The sequence below is a fragment of the Rana temporaria genome, chromosome 5, assembly GCF_905171775.1.
Source record: "Rana temporaria chromosome 5, aRanTem1.1, whole genome shotgun sequence".
Taxonomy (NCBI): domain Eukaryota; kingdom Metazoa; phylum Chordata; class Amphibia; order Anura; family Ranidae; genus Rana; species Rana temporaria.
In genome coordinates, this window is record NC_053493.1 from 390,717,846 (window position 1) to 390,734,621 (window position 16,776).

The 16,776-nt window shown below is 48.7% G+C and overlaps 1 protein-coding gene across 2 annotated transcripts in view; it reads right to left on the reverse strand.

The window, feature by feature from the left end:
• The window catches only part of DEPTOR (DEP domain containing MTOR interacting protein), a 173,754-nt gene that overhangs the window by 10,872 nt on the left and 146,106 nt on the right, over nt 1-16,776 (reverse strand). For both annotated transcript variants that reach the window (XM_040354915.1, XM_040354916.1), the window contains exons 8-9: nt 11,154-11,224; nt 10,219-10,323 (exon numbers count right to left, since the gene is read on the reverse strand). In XM_040354915.1, coding sequence (XP_040210849.1) covers nt 10,219-10,323; nt 11,154-11,224 — 176 coding nt within the window. The remainder of the gene's footprint in view (nt 1-10,218; nt 10,324-11,153; nt 11,225-16,776) is intronic.

Here is a 16,776-nt window from a genome sequence, read left to right on the forward strand (position 1 = left end):
GTGCTGAGTTCTGGGGTGCACTTCTACATAGAGAATATGTGGTAAGTAACCCTGTGCTGCCAGAAAATAATGTAGTTGCTAAAACGGCTAATTGAAAAAAAGCAAATGAAATATGTGATGTGTAAGTGTAGCGCTAAAACAATACAATAAATGAATAATTATATCCAATAAATGACAAACAGTGATTACTCACTGTATATAAACAGTATATAAATCAGTGGTCCCCAACCTTTTTGGCACCAGGGACCGGCTGCGTGGAGAAAATTGTGCCAAGGACCAGGGGGTGGGGGTGGGGGGGTACGACTCGCATTTTTTTTTCGGGCTATAGCTGGTGTTAGCACTTTAATCATCACAGCACCATGCTTAATATGGTGTCAGGGTGATTGAAGCGCATTATTTGTATTATTACATTGTAGTAATAAATTAAATAGTCACCATAATGTAGAAATCAGTGGGAACCCTGAGTGCGTTACTTACCACTGTCGCCTGCTACCAGATGTGGATAGTCACTTGCCACATCACCTGCCACAAGATGTGGATTGCCACCTGCCACGTTGCCTGTCACCAGATGTGGAATGTCACTTGCCACGCCACCTGCCATGTTGCCTGTCACCAGATGCTGAGTGAGTGGAGTGCCCCTTGTGGTATATCAGGCAGACAGCTGAGGGGGTGAACTACAAGTCCCAGCACACCCACACACAGCTCACCTGTCACTGATGACGTTAAAAAAAAAATGTGGGATCGCCCCTCTGGATGTAGCAGGGTGTCTCCCTCCTCATGATGCATCCGGTCTCACCTGGCAGAGGGAGGGTCCAGGATTTCTTCGGCTGTCAATTTCTGGCTCTACGCTTCTGCCATTCCTGATTAGCTGTCCAGGGGGGGAGGCAGGCAATCTGCGCCACTGAACAAGGAAGAGCCACAGGAGAGCAGCGATGCGGGGTGGGCAGTGTGAGATGATGTCATCTCTCTGCTCCCTCTGACACTGAGACAAAGCACTGGCTTTGAGGGCGGAAGAGCGGTGATGCAGGGGGCGGAGAGAGATGATATCTCTGCTTGCCCGCCCGCTTCTTTCACCCAGTGCTCTCACCCCCCCTGACTCTCGGTCGGAACTCCGCCTCTCCAGCCCTCTGCATTGCCGCTTCTCGTACTGTCCCACGAATGCTAATAATCCTAATACCGCCCCGCCTCTCCAGCCCTTTGCTTTGGGAACAGATTACGACGGGGAAACCATTCTTGGCACAACACAGGCAGTCCAGCATGTCTCTTGACGGCCGCCCGCACCCGCGGCCCATCTGCAGAAGGGCCACGGCCCGGTAGTGGGTCGGGGACCGGGGGTTGATGACCCCTGATATAAATAGTACATAGTGATCTCTCACAGTGACAAAACTAATAAACCCAATATAAGAAAATTTGAGTCCATAAATAAATAAAATAGTGACCACAAGTGGTTAGTTCCAAAGCTGATTTCTGAATCATTCAGGACCCAGCCAAACCTTTGCAATAGGCATGCCCTGAGTGTGTAGAAAGGCTAGTACAAGGGCCAAATGGAAGAGCCACAAAGTGCTATCATCCCACAGCAAAACAAAGTAATTGTTAATGCATTAGAAACATGGGGACATGCAAGAATGCATCCTGGATGTCACCAGCTCCTGGAATTCACCTCTTGCGCCCAAGAATCTGACATGTTGACAACCCAAATGTGCTCAGAGGCTAACAAATGTCCCCTAAGTTTGGAAACAGGAGCACCCCCTCATGCTGAAAAAACTTCACAGAGGGCTTGGGGGACATGGAAGTTTAAAGTTTTCAGGTGGATTGGGGGTCAGGCTTGGGCTAGGCTTTGGAATTTAGGGTCTGAGAGTAATGAAAGGAAGATCTGACCACTGAGGGAGCCTAAATACTTGATTTCTTCTGCTGGAGTAAATGGCTATTCCTTCCCTCAGTCATAGCTGATATGCAGAGATTAGTTTAACCACTTCTCATCCGGGCCTCTTCTGGCACTTCCCTCCTACATGTAAAAATCATAATTTTTTTGCTAGAAAATTACATAGAACCCCCAAACATTATGTATGGTTTTTTTTAGCAGGGATCCTAGAGAATAAAATTGCGGTAATTGCAACTTTTTATCTTGCACGGTATTTGCGCAGCAATTTTTCAAACACGTAAAAAAAAACAAAAAAAAATGTTACATGCTTTTAAAAAAAAAAAAAAAAACATTAAAAAGTTAGCCCAATTTTTTTGTACAATGTGAAATATGATGTTACGCAGAGTAAATAGATACCCAACATTTCACCCTTCAAAATTGCACACGCTCGTGGAATGGCGCCAAACTTCGGTACTTAAAAATCGCCATGGGCGAGGCCTTATTTTTTTTTTTTACTGGTTACATGTTTAGAGTTACAGAAGAGGTCTAGGGCTAGGATTATTGCTCTCTCTCCAACGTTCTGAACACCGTTTTCATATGTGGGACTTACGTATGCGTTCGCTTCTGCGTGCGAGCTACCGGGGACAGGGGCAATTTAAAAAAAAAAACATAATTTTTTTTATTGTTAATTCTACTTTAAACTTTTTACTTTGACACTTTAAAAAAAATAATTGATCACCTTTATTCCTATTACAAGGAATGTAAACATCCCTTGTAATAGGAATAAGACAGGTCCTCTTTACAGCGAGATATGGGGGGGTCAATAAGACCCCACATCTTACCTCTAGGCTGGGAAGCCTGAAATAATAAAAAAAAAAACGATCTCAGCCTCTCAGCCGAGGCAGCGTAATTTTTTTGAATGTAGAGGCCGGGCGTGATGTCATAACATCGCGCCTGGCCATGGAACGATCATAGAGACTCCGGCGACCATCTTGTACGCCAGAAATCTCTATGGTAGGCATCCGGGGCCAGCGCATCTGTTCTCTGACTCACCGATTGCAGCGGTGAGTCGGTAGAAGCACCGGAGGGCGGCGGGAGCATCCCCTCTCGCCGCCTGTAAGAACGATCAAGCGGTGGAACAGTCGCTATGATCATTCTTACGGTGCGCAGAATCGCCGGCTCTAAAAGACGATAGCTAAATGATGCCTGTAGCTGCACCCATCATTCAGATATCCTCGCTCAAAGTCAAGAACGTCCATAGACGTACCTTGGGCGGGAAGTGGAGGCAGAAATTTTGATTGAAGAAAAAAGAACTCGGCAGAAAAAAAAAAAAAAAACTGAAAAGTAATTTATCTTCCTTGACACCAGGGGAAAAAAACAAAAAAACAGCGGCATGTAGTGAGTAGAAGGATTTATGCAGAGCTGGCCACAAGTGTTTTTGTTTGCCAGAATACAATTCTCCTGCAGGTGGCAGTATAACCTGTCAGTCAGTGGCCTTCAATGAAGGGAAGAGAGAGAGTAAAATACATTTAATGATGTACCAATGAATACAGGTCTGCATTAATCTGCATCTTTTATGTCTGCCTGGAGTTCATTTTTAAGATCTGGATTGTGAACACAGCATTTATCTGTAATAAGAATCCATCAAAAATACCAGCTAATCACATTAGATAACAAGCTAAATTACACCAAGGACAGCAGAGGCCAGAATAATTCCCTACAATGAAATCAGCCCTAGTCATCTCTTATGCATTGACATCAGGAATATGGATGGAATTTGCGCTCTAAACTTTTTATTTTCTATACTTAGGGCCAGATTCAGGTAAAATCGGCTTACTCTGCGGCGGCGTAACGTATTACATTTACGTTACACCGCCGCAAGTTTTACGGGCAAGTGCTTGATTCACAAAGCACTTGCCTGTAAAGTTGCGGCGGCGTAGCGTAAATCCGCCCGGCGCAAGCCCGCCTAATTCAAATGGGGCGGGGACCATTTAAATTAGGCGCGTTCCCGCGCCGAACGTACTGCGCATGCTCCGTCCCTAAAATTTCCCGACGTGCATTGCGCTAAATGACGTCGCCAGGACGTCATTGGTTTCGACGTTAACGTAAATGGCGTCCAGCGCCATTCACGGACGACTTACGCAAACGACGTGAAATTTCAAATTTCGACGCGGGAACGACGGCCATATTTAACATTGGCTAGACCACCTAGAGGGCAGGTTTATCTTTACGCCGCGTATCTCTACGGAAACTACGTAAATTTACAGCGACAGGCAAAGCGTACGTTCGTGAATCGGCGTAACTAGTAATTTGCATATTCTACGCCGACCGCAATGGAATCGCCACCTAGCGGCCGGCCTAGAATTGCAGCCTAAGATCCGACGGTGTAACTTACACCTGTCGGATCTTAGGGCTATCTATGCGTAACCCGATTCTATGAATCAGGCGCATAGATACGACAGTCGTATCTCAGAGATACGACGGTGTATCAGGAGATACGCCGTCGTATCTCTTTTATGAATCTGGCCCTTAGAGATTAAGGCCCAGATTCACAGAATGTGGGCGCACATTACGCCGCCATAGCGCAAATGCCGTACGCCACGCCGGTGTAGCGCGGAGAGGCAAGCATTGAATTCAGCAAGCCAGTGCTCCCAACGCTGCGCCAGCGTGGCGTAGGATTCAAAGGCGTAGGCCGGTGTAGGTGGAAGTGGGCGTGACCCATGCAAATGAGGCGTGACCCCATGCAAATGACGGGCCGAGCGCCAGACAGATACGTATTACGAACTGCGCATGCGCCGTGACGTGGATGCATCCCTCTGCGCCTGCTCACAACCACGTCAGAACAACTGCCTAAACTACGCCGGATCACTTCGTAGGGCGTGAACGTAACCTACACCCAGCCAGACACGTCCAATGTAAAATATGCCGGCCTGTGTTCCCTGGTGCAGACCTTTGCATGTCTGCTGCTGGGTTGCGCCTCCTTTATGGGGAATAACTTTACGCCGGACATACAACTTACACGCACCTCGCGTAACCTGCGTCGGGCGCACACAGGTTCGTGAATCGCCGTATTTCCCTCATTTGCATGTTTGAATGGCTAATCAATGGGAGCGGCACCATGCACCCAGCCTAAATGTGCGCCCACCCTACGCCAGCATAAGGAAGATACGTCGGCGGGGTGTAGCCTGGCTTTAGGCGCATATCTGTTTGTGGGTCTGGCGCACAGATACAACGGTGCACATTTGCACTTACGTCGGCGTAACTTGATATACATTGGCGTAAGTGCTTTGTGAATCTGGGCCTAAGTGTGAAGAATGAAATGTAGGGGCATTCAGAGGTGGGGAAAAAAATGGCAAATGTCCCTGAAATGGCTTTTTTTTTTTTTTTTGAAGGGGGATACAGTGAGGGAAAAAAGTATTTGAACCCTTGCGGATTTTGTACGTTTGCCCACTGACAAAGAAATGATCAGTCCATAGAGGTCAGACGTTTCTTGTAGTTGGCCACCAGGTTTGCACACATCTCAGGAGGGATTTTGTCCCACTCCTCTTTGCAGATCTTCTCCAAGTCATTAAAGGGTCACTAAAGGAATTTTTTTTTTTAGCTAAATAGCTTCCTTTACCTTACTGCAGTCCTGGTTTCATGTCCTCATTGTTCGTTTTTGCTTTGATGTTGCTGTAAATCCTCTCTGTTCTGGACACTTCCTGGTTGTCTGTTTCCTGATAACCACAGTGCTGGGAGATTTCTCACGGTGGTCACTAATGTGATTATTGTGTGCAAAACGAAACTGGATTGGTGCTGAGGAGTTTTAGACAAAGTATCACTGCTCTCTATTGGCTGACTGCCCTCTAGTGGCTCTCTGTACATCAGAGAACCAGGAAACAACAACAAAAACGAAACTACACTGCAGGCACATTATATGATTGTTTTTTATCTATTTTTTAATCATTTTTAAAAGGAATCAGTTAACTATTATGTCTCTATGCCCTGTAAACAATCATTTCAGCTAAAAAAAAAAATTCCTTTAGTGACCCTTTAAGGTTTCGAGGCTGACATTTGGTAACTCGAACCTTCAGCTCCCTCCACATATTTTCTATGGGATTAAGGTCTGGGGACTGGCTGGGCCACTCCAGGATCTTAATGTGCTTCTTCTTGAGCCACTCCTTTGTTGCCTCGGCCGTGTGTTTTGTGTCTTTGTCATGCTGGAATACCCATCCATGACCATCTTCAATGCCCTGATTGAGGGAAGGAGATTCTCACCCAAGATTTGACGATTCATGGCCCCGTCCATCGTCCCTTTGATGGGGTGAAGTTGTCCTGTCCCCTTAGCAGAAAAACACCCCCAAAGCGTAATGTTTCCACCTCCATGTTTGATGGTGGGGATGGAGTTCTTGGTATCATATAGCTACGCCGCCGTAAGTCAGAGAGGCAAGTGCTGTATTCACAAAGCACTTGCCTCCTAAGTTACAGCGGCGTAGCGTAAATGGGGCCGGCGTAAGCGTGCCTAATTCAAATGAGGATGAGGGGGGCGTGTTTTATGTAAATGGTTAGTGACCCGACGTGATTGACGTTTTTTACGAATGGCGCATGGGCCGTCCGTGTACATATCCCAGTGTGCATTGCTCCAAAGTACGCCGCAAGGACGTATTGGTTTCGACGTGAACGTAAATTACGTCCAGCCCCATTCACGGACGACTTACGCAAACGACGTAAAATTTTCAAATTTCGACGCGGGAACGACGGCCATACTTAACATTGACTAGGCCAGCTATTTGTTCGATTAACTTTACGCCGGAAAAAGCCGTACGTAAACAACGTAAAAAAATGCGCAGGGCGCACGTACTTTTCTGAATCGGCGTATCTAGTCATTTACATATTCTACGCCGAACTCAACGGAAGCGCCACCTAGCGGCCAGCGTAAATATGCACCCTAAGATACGACGGCGTAGGAGACTTGCTCCGCCCGTATCTTAGCCTAATTTAAGCGTATCTGATTTCCAGAATACGCTTAAATTTAGGACGGCGTAGATTCAGAGTTACGACGGCGTATCTACTGATACGCCGGCGTAAAGCTATCTGAATCTAGCTAATAGGCAGCATTCCTCCTCCAAACACGATGGGTTGATGCCAAAGAGCTTGATTTTGGTCTCATCTGACCACAACATTTTCACCCAGTTCTCCTCTGAATCATTCAGATGTTCATTTGTAAACTTCAAAGGTGTATTTTATACAGGTAACAAGCTGAGATTAGGAGCACACCCTAAGAGAGAATGCTCCTAATCTCAGCTTGTTACCTGTATAGAAAACACCTGGGAGCCAGAAATCTTGCTGATTGATAGGGGATCAAATACTTATTTCACTCAGTAAAATGCAAATCAATTTAGATCTTTTTTTTAAATGCATTTTCTGGATATTTTTGTTGTTGTTCTGCCTCTCACTGCTAAAATAAACCTACCATTAAAATAATAGACTGATCATTTCAGCAGGGGATCAAATACGTTTTTTCCTTACTGTAGATCAGGCATGTCCAAAGTCAGGCCCGCGGGCCAAATGCGGCCCCCCTGTTGATTTAATATGGCACCCCTGGGGATTTGGATATATATATATTGTTTGTGCCCCACATGGCCACAAAAGATATATACCGTATATACCCCACCGGAGGGGGACAGGGAGGGGGCAGGACAAGCGCCGTCAGATTACATGAAGAGAATCCCCTGTTTACTCAGCAGCGTCTGTATTGGAAGTACTGTCTCCTGGGATGCCATTGGACGAATGTTCTGTCTATCGTAGGAGGCGGGACTTTGTATTAAAGAGGCCACAGAGTAAAAAAGAGATTCTCCTCTTTGTAAACTGTCGGCACTTGTTCCGAGACCCTCCCTCTGCCCTCCGAGGCTGCAGATGGGCATCAATCAGGCTGCACTGATGGCAATGGTAAGGCTGCATTCATGGCACATGTGAGGCTGCATTGATTGCAATGGTAAGGCTGCATTCATGGCAATGGTGAGGCTGCATTCGTGGCAACGGTGAGGCTGCATTCGTGGCAACGGTGAGGCTGCATTTGTGGCAATGGTAAGCTTGTGCGTGTTATACGCCGATAAATATGGTATATACAAATAACACGCCCAAGCTCATCCTTAGTCCTGAGCAGCGCTCTGGGATTCGTTGGGGAAACAAAAGAAATATATACAGTATATCCTAGAGGTCGACCGATATATCGACAGGCCGATATATCGGACGATATTTGGCCGCTTTGGAGAAATCGGCATCGGCCGATTTTTATCCAAAATTAGGCCGATATTTAACATGGCCGCTAGCGGTGCCACGGCTCCGAAGCTAGGCCGAACGGATTGCCGTCGTGGTCACAGCAACAGGAAAGCTTCGGCCTAGCTCTGGAGCCGCGGCCATCTTGGTACACCCAGCGCGGCAGCCAACCAGCTGGCCTGTAACAGCCAATCGGCAGCCGCTGCTGCAGACATCCTCCACTGTAAAAAAAACATCCCCCGACGTGCTGTGCACCCTGCCTCTGCCTACAAACCCCATTATGCAGCGCGGGCCGGTAACTGAGTGGAGGATGTCGGCAGTGGCCGCCGCCGATTGGCTGTTACAGGCCCGCTCTGCATTCTGGGGATTGTAGGCAGAGGCGGGGCAGCACGTCAGGGCCAGGGACAATGGAGCTTTCTTGTGCTAGGAGATGCCTGGAGCGCTCCGCTGGTGGGCATTGATGAGGTGGCACTGTGGCAGTGAATGACATTGGGCTGTACTGGTGGGCACTGATGTGGTGATGCACTGGTTGGCACTGATGAGGTGATGCACTGGTGGGCAATGATAGGATGCACTGGTGCATTGGTGGGCAATGATAGGATGCACTGGTGCATTGGTGGGCATTGATGAGGTGGCACTGATGGGCTGCACTGGTGGGCACTGATAAGACACCAATGAGGTGGCACTGATGGACACTGATAGGCTGCACTGGTGGGCACTAATGAGGTGGCACTGATAGGCTGCACTGGTGGGCACTGATGGGCTGCACTGGTGGGCACTGATGTGACACTGACAGGCTGCACCCCACCTCTCCACCCTAAACAATTATCTCATCCCCACCTCTCCACCCTAGGTTTTTTGAGATGAGGGGAAAAAAAAAAAAATCGGGCTAAAATATCGTCCGCAAAAATCGGCAACACATATCGGCCATCGGCCGCCCCAATTTCCAAATAATCGGCATTGGCATCGACCAGAGAAAAACCCATATCGGTCGACCTCTAGTATAGCCAAATAACACGCCCAAGCTCATCTCTTCACCACACACAGCCACAAAGGCAACAGAATTCTTGTTGGGCCGTGTATTAGTTAGAGGAACACCCTTAGACCAAATTTTATGGGTTCAAAGAATGTCAGGCAAAATAGTCGGCCCTCGCGCATGTTCACTTCATCAAATCTGGCCCTCTTTGAAAAAAGTTTGGACACCCCTGCTGTAGATCCTCTGTCATCATCTTACTTCTAGTCTTTGTCCCCATTAACCCATTTTTTTCCTGATAAAGCGGGTAAGGGTCAGAACCTCTGTCAAGTTTTTTTTGCTATGCTTGTCCTTGCTGGAGATATTTCCCTTGATGTCCTGTCCTGGTGACAACAGGTGATAGAGTTCTTGATAATACAGAGAGCAATAAAATCCTATCATCAGGTATGCAGACTACTTCCCACTCTACTTACTAAACACATGTGCTTTTGTTGTTTTCGATCTCGATCATAAAGATATCTAATCATGTCTTGTCTTTCTTATAGCCTTTTATCATATCAGATGATTATATTAAAGGGGTGGTTCACCCTAAAAACTACTTTTTTTTTTACTACACTGCCCCCCCACATTACAATCCGATTAAGGCTATTATTATTTTTTTGATGCTGTACATACCTTTGTACAGCATATTCTCTCGTGCATCTGGGTTGCGAGCTCCCCCCGTCGCGTAAGCCGCGTCACGGTTGGCGAAAGGAGCCGAACGGCGAGTCGGCGCTATACTGCGCATCGCCGTTCGGCTCCTTTCGCCAATCGTGACGCGGCTTACGCGACGGGGGGGAGCTCGTTTTTGGGCAAAACGTCAATCACAGACATGTTAAGAACGCCCACTCCCGCGGGACTCGCAACCCAGATGCACGGGTGAATATGCTGTACAAAGGTATGTACAGCATCAAAAAAATAATAATAGCCTTAATCGGATTGTAAATCTCCCCAGCAAAACAAAGACAACAGTAAAAACTGGACAGAGAATCTAACCCTTCTCTAGTCAAAAGGAAGACAAAAAAGGTTTTGGTTGGAGCTGGTCTACATACTAACAATTCTATAGACAATAGTGGGATGAACGTACCTTCACCCCTGCAGAAGCAGCCGGTCCAGTGGGGTCCACAGCTTGTATATGACACGGTTTTTCTCCCCGTACCACAAATCCCCATCCCACCGCATCACTGACAACCTGCACAAACAAAAAGGGACAAGAAAAAGCAGGTTATTACTAAACTGTACATAGTTATTATAGAAGAACTGCATATATTATTATATCCAGTCAGAGATGTGCGTAGCCTATTGCATTAGGGTGTCCAGCCTAAAGCTCAAAACACACGTGTGTGTCTACATATACAGTGGAACCTCGGATTACAAGCATAATCCGTTTCAGGCCAGGAGAATGCTCATAATCCAAAGTACTCGCATATCAAAACGAGTTTCCCCATTGAAGTCAATGGAAACTAAAATAATTTGTTCCGCATTGACTTCAATGGCATGCAATACCGCATGCGGCCAGAGGTGGGGGGCGCTGGAGAGCCTCGGAAACGACCGGAAAGGCCCGAGGACACCTTGGCTAACCTCAGAAAGACTCCGTTCCCGAGGTCAGCCGAGCTGTCCTCGGGCCTTTCCATGCATTTCCGAATGGCGCCGATCTGCTCAGGCCAAACGCGGTACTGCACACCGATTTGGCCTGAATCCTGCTTGTTTTGTGAGACAACACTTGCAAACCGAGTAAGGATTTTTTTTTAAATACAATGCTCGTATTGCAAAACGCTTGTTAACCGCGTTACTCGCAATCTGAGGTTCCACTGTATATGACCCCGGCATATTGCTCTCCCTACCGGAACAGTGAAAGCAGAGCCGGCAACCAGGAGTTCTTTCCCATCTTCCTGCTGGCACACAGAGCGATAATGCTAATGCGCATGGGGAGATTAGGGTGTGCCCAGGCACAGCCGGCACACCTGGTGTGCACACCTATGTACCCAGTTAAGGCAGTTCACTTAAGTGCGTCTTACTCACAGTCAGGGTTTTCCTTATGTATGGCGCCCCAGGGGCCAGGAGCTCATCCAGTGTGACTGGCCTCTTTAAAACTGCATGATAAAAAATAAATACAAATAATAATATTAATATTACAGGTTAAAAGATGGAGAAAAGGCATTTACAGTCAAAAACAAAAAAAAGGAGGTCATGGCCCTTGATGATCAACAGATACTTGTGTATATATATATATATATATATATATATATATATATATATATATATATATATATATATATATATATATATATATATATATATGGGCTGGTTGCTGACAATAAAGGCCTTTCCTGGACATGCACTTTCTAATAAAACGATTAGAATTTCTGTATTTATTCTGTAAAGCAACAATATATTATGTAGCATCGTACAACAGGGTCACTACAATTTTCAATGTCTATATTTCTACAACTTACTTATACTAGAGCTTCACGATTAATCGCGCAGAGAATCGCAATCTCGATTCTCCCCGCCCAAGATCTCCCCGTGGGTTGACCCGCGATTCATCTGTTTCACGGCCGGTACCACGTAACTAGCGTGGAACGCAAATGGCGCCGATATCGGAACCGACGTCAGCAGCCTACGCCGCTGGATGGATGCCTGGGCTTCTCTTGCAGATCTGTCCAACTGTAGTGTGTATCCATGCGCCACCCAGTGGTTGCCGGCGGTACTGCTTCTGATGTATTAATCTTTCTCACAGTTCTGTACAACTGTGTGTATCCATGCGCCACCCAATGGTTGCTGGCGGCACTGCTTCTGATGTATACAAAAGAGACCAGTGATATGTCTATAATGTTAAAGACCAAATAACTCCTATGAAAAAAGCAGAATCAAAGTTTGCACAGGAGAGTCAGGACGCTCTCTACATTGCAGATAGAGAAAGGAGCTGTGTCTTAGTGGGTCTCCTGACTCTCCTGTAGTCCAAGGGAGGAGGCGAGCACAACACTCCACACCAGGGAGAAAGCCTTGCATTACTGTGTGGAGTTACAGACAGAAGAACAGGAAGTGAGGATTTCTCAGAAGAAATAAGGACATTTAAAAGCAAAATGGAAGGATGAGGTAAGTGAAGGAGGACTGCACTAAGGTAAAGGAAGCTATTTAGGAAATACATTATTTACCTTTACAACCCCTTTAAAGAAGAGGTCCAGCCTGGGTGAAAATGTTTTAAAGTCAGCAGCTACAAATACTGTAGTTGTTAACTTTTTTTTTAGGGCACTTACCTGTCCAGGTGGCCCATGATATCGGCACCCCAGCCGATCTTCAGATCAACTCTTCTTTTGGGTGGAACTTTGCTTTAAGTGGTTAAAGTGGAGTTCCACCCTGAAAAAAAGTTTACACCAAAAAAAATAATAAAAAAAAAATGTTTTACTTACCTGAAATAGCGGTTGCTAGGCGGAAGTCCCTAATCTGCCTCTTCATCCTCCGCGGTGGATCTTCTTCTCCTTCCTACACTCTGTTTTTTCTTGTGAATGGGGCGCGCTGCCTTCTGCCAACTGTGTGTGTCCCAGAAAGCAGCCGGCCCATTTACAAAGCGCCACGCTGCTCGGGCATGCGCAGTAGGAAACCGGCAGTGAAGCCGCACGGCTTCACTGCCTGTTTCCCTTACTGTGGATGGCGGTGCATGGAGCTGCCAGGATCGAGGGATCGGCCTCGTCGGGGGCCAACATCGCTGGCGACTAGGACAGGTAAGTGTCCTTATTAAAAGTCAGCAGCTACGGTGTTCGGTGGCCTGGACATGGCTGAGTGAAGCTGCTTTCTCCTCGAGCTCCCGGCCTTGTCCTCCCCTTTACCGGCCAAAACAGCAGAAAAGTCGGCATGCAATCGACTAAGAAGCGCAACACTAAAACTAACACCCGGGTGACAAGATCTAACACGCCAGCGAGAGATTTACACCAGTATTTCCAGTACCAGGCTCAGGCTTCCCCGGGGGCCAGAGCGACGGCACCACGAGGCACAGCAAGGGCCAACCTGGCAGACGCACGAGAGGGTGGTGAGTGGCTTCTGTCCCTTGACGAACCGGAACAGACTCCCGAGCCAGCGGCAGCCCCGAGACCCCCGGACCTACAAATGGATTCCCCGTCCTCCTCCCCGGGGGGCTCCTCGACAGAGCAAGAGATCCGGGCCTTGCTGAAGGCCCTACCCACGCGGTCCAATATAGAAGCCCTGATACTAAAACTTGAGGAAACTCACCGCCGCGATTTCCAGGAAGTAAGGGCGGAGGTGTCCACGCTGACGGAAAGGGTGACATCGGGTGAGGTGTCATTCTCAGCCTTGGAACAACGGGTGGTGGGCCTGGAACGGGCGAGGGACCAGCACCGAGACGCGGCGATCGCCCTACAGCTCCACCTGGAGGACGTGGAGGACCGAAGTCGCCGCAACAACGTGCGGCTTCGGGGAGTGCCGGAGACGGTAGAGGCAGAGGACCTGGAGGAGAAGATCCAGGAGCTATTCCGGGAAATCCTGGAAGAGCCTACGGCAGTGGTGGAGATCGATAGAGCACATCGAGTGATGGGCCCCAGACTGGAAGACCTAGATAGACCACGTGATGTCCTCTGCAGGCTGCTGAGGTATGCCCAAAAGGAGCGAATTGTCCGTGGAGCATGGGAACGCGGCGAAGTGTGCGTTGACGGAGCACCGGTCACAGTCCTACCAGACCTGTCCAGAGCAACTCTCCGCCGTCGGGCAATGCTGAAGCCAGCGCTGGAACTCGCCAGACAACTGGGCTTCACATACAGGTGGGGCTATCCACTCTCGGTCACGTTCAGGAAGGACGGAAGGGCCTACACGGTACAGTCCCCTGCGGACCTGCCTGGACTATTCGGATTCCTGGGAGCGGAGCCGGTGCAGATCCCGGACTGGCTACAAATCCTACCACGCGCACCTGGAAGATCGGGGCCCTCCAGCTACAGAGTTGCAGCACAGCATCGCCAGAGACGCCAGGACAGACGACACCGACGAGTACCATCCGGAGACGCACTACAGGGGTGACGTGAGTAGGCCTTGCGCCGCAGCCCACAGTACACGCTACATCCCCGTACCCCCGTACACGACACACTATCCCTGCCGTCACTAGGAGCTGCTGGAATCCCCCCTTGTATAGGTCATGATGTCCTGGCATGCTGAGATATCGGAGTACACTGTCCCGCATCTGCCCCCTCCTTTTCAAGGTTTGCTGCAAGCCTCCTACCACACTGGCCCGAGATATCAGAGCACACCCGCAGGCACAGACTTAGCTGGACAGGCCCTCGGCTGCAGCCCACACTTTACTCGGCCACGGGGGTGGAGGGTGGAGGTTGGCAATTATCCCCCCCCTTCCTTTGGTTTACTGTTTGTGAAGAACTGGGGAGAACCATGCGATACAGGGCCTCGGCCAACCTGACACTGGCACTCCCTGCTGGACCGTAACAACTCCGCAGCACATGAGTACATCGTACTGACCCCGTAGTACGGAAGGATTCCCCCCCCCCCCCGTGCCTCAAGAGAGAGAATGGCCATAGTACCAGGCTGTATTTTGGGACATGCCATACAGTGGGAGGGATGTGGAACAGAACAGAGAGGGTGTGCATCAGAAGCGCTATGATGCAGAGCTAGGCATACGGTGTATGGGGAAGGAAATAACGTGAAAGGGGGGGAAGGAAATAACGTGAAAGGGGGGGAGGGGGGGCGGGGAGGGAAGTGGATGGTGCGGCTGCTCACTGAAATAGTCTCACGTAATAGACATGGCATGCTGTTAAGATGCTTGGCGGGGGTCTCTCCCCCGGGAGGGAGGAGGGGAGTTAGCACCCCAAGCTGGGAGACGTGTTGTAAAGACCTTCTGGGTTTAATTTGTTTGAAGAGCTTTATGACCCTATCTTTAATTGTTCCTCTTGTTTCCACCTTAATATTACCTCTATAAGAATGTTGTGTTGATCCTTACACGTGTGTTATACTTGATTGCAATGTGGACTTTAATCTTAACGACATCAACTGCCGGTGGAGGGGGGGGCGGGGTACCGGGAGCTTGCTCTATCGGTCCTGTCCAGCCACCTACCCACCTAGGCCTGCGCTCAATTGCCAGTGACTCACTGGAGAGTGCTTTTAGCTATTTGAGCTACATTAGTATTTCTACCTTGGCCACACGCCTTTGTGTAGGCCTCCTAAATCTTTATACCCTACTCTCTACCCCGCTACTACCCCCTCCTACTCCCCTCTACTTTCCCAGTCACACGTAGTGTGAGGACTGGACCCCCCCCCCTCCCTGACCCCTCCCCCCCGCCCTGACCCCTCCCTACCTATTAGGGTCAGAGGGCTCGCCCTCTGGTGACTCGCGATCATGGACAGACTAAAAGTGATATCTCTGAACGCTAAGGGATTAAACATCCCGGAAAAGAGGAGAATGCTCCTACACGACATGCGCCGCCTGGGGGCGGATGTAATTATGATCCAGGAGACACATTTTAGAGACCAAAATCTACCCCTACTAAAAAAAAGATACTACCCCATAGTATACCACTCCAATTATACAGAATCAAAGTCCCGGGGGGTCTCCATATTGATTTCGGCCAGAATTCCATGGTCGCTCGGGGAAGCTAAATTGGATGAAGCAGGGCGCTACTTTTTTCTGAAGGGCAAAATCGGCCAAACGCAGGTCACCCTCGCGAACTTATACGCCCCCAATGATCACCAAGACACATTCCTGACCAGACACTTGAGCAAACTGACACGCTTTGCGGAGGGCCAACTAATCATAGGGGGTGACCTTAACATCCCATTGATCCCGTCGGAGGACACGTCGACGGGCACTTCCTCAACCTCTAGAGACTCTCGAAAACGGATACATGCGGCGTTGCACTCAGCTCAGCTGATCGATACTTGGCGCCTCTTCCACCCTGGAGAGAGGGACTATACCTTCTACTCTAAACCGCATGGCTCCTATTCGCGGATAGATTACTTTCTAGTTCCCCACAGGCAGTTGGACGCGATCAAGGAGGTAAAGATCGGACCCATTACGTGGTCTGACCACGCCCCGATTACATTAGTCTACGCCCTAGCAGAAGCCCAGACCACACAGAGACGGACCTGGCGACTGAACGAGAGCCTATTACAAGACTCGGACACCATGGCGGAAGTAGTCAGGGAGGTGGGACACTATTTTGATACGAACATGACACAAGATAGTACTGCAGGTGTGGTGTGGGAAGCCCATAAGGCGGTTGTGCGGGGACTTTTGATTAAACATGGATCCAGGCTGAAGAAAGTAAGGACAGAGCAGTTAAATGCCCTGCTTGCTAAGCTACACATACTGGAGGCCCAACATAAACAGAATCCGACTCCCCAGGTGGGTTCGGACCTGAATATTATCCGTAAGCAGATCACAGAATTATTACACTACAAGGCAAAGGCAGCGATGCAGGTGTGCAGGAGGAAAATTTATGAGTCGGGTAACAAATGTGGGAGGATGCTAGCACAGGCGATCCGCAAGCAAAACATGGCGTCATATATCCCACATATAGTGGCAAGGGATGGGAAAAAGCTATCAGTACCACACCAAATCTCACAAGAATTTAAGACCTTCTACTCCCATCTCTACAACCTCCCCTCCCCGCAAGCGGACCCAGACCGAGAC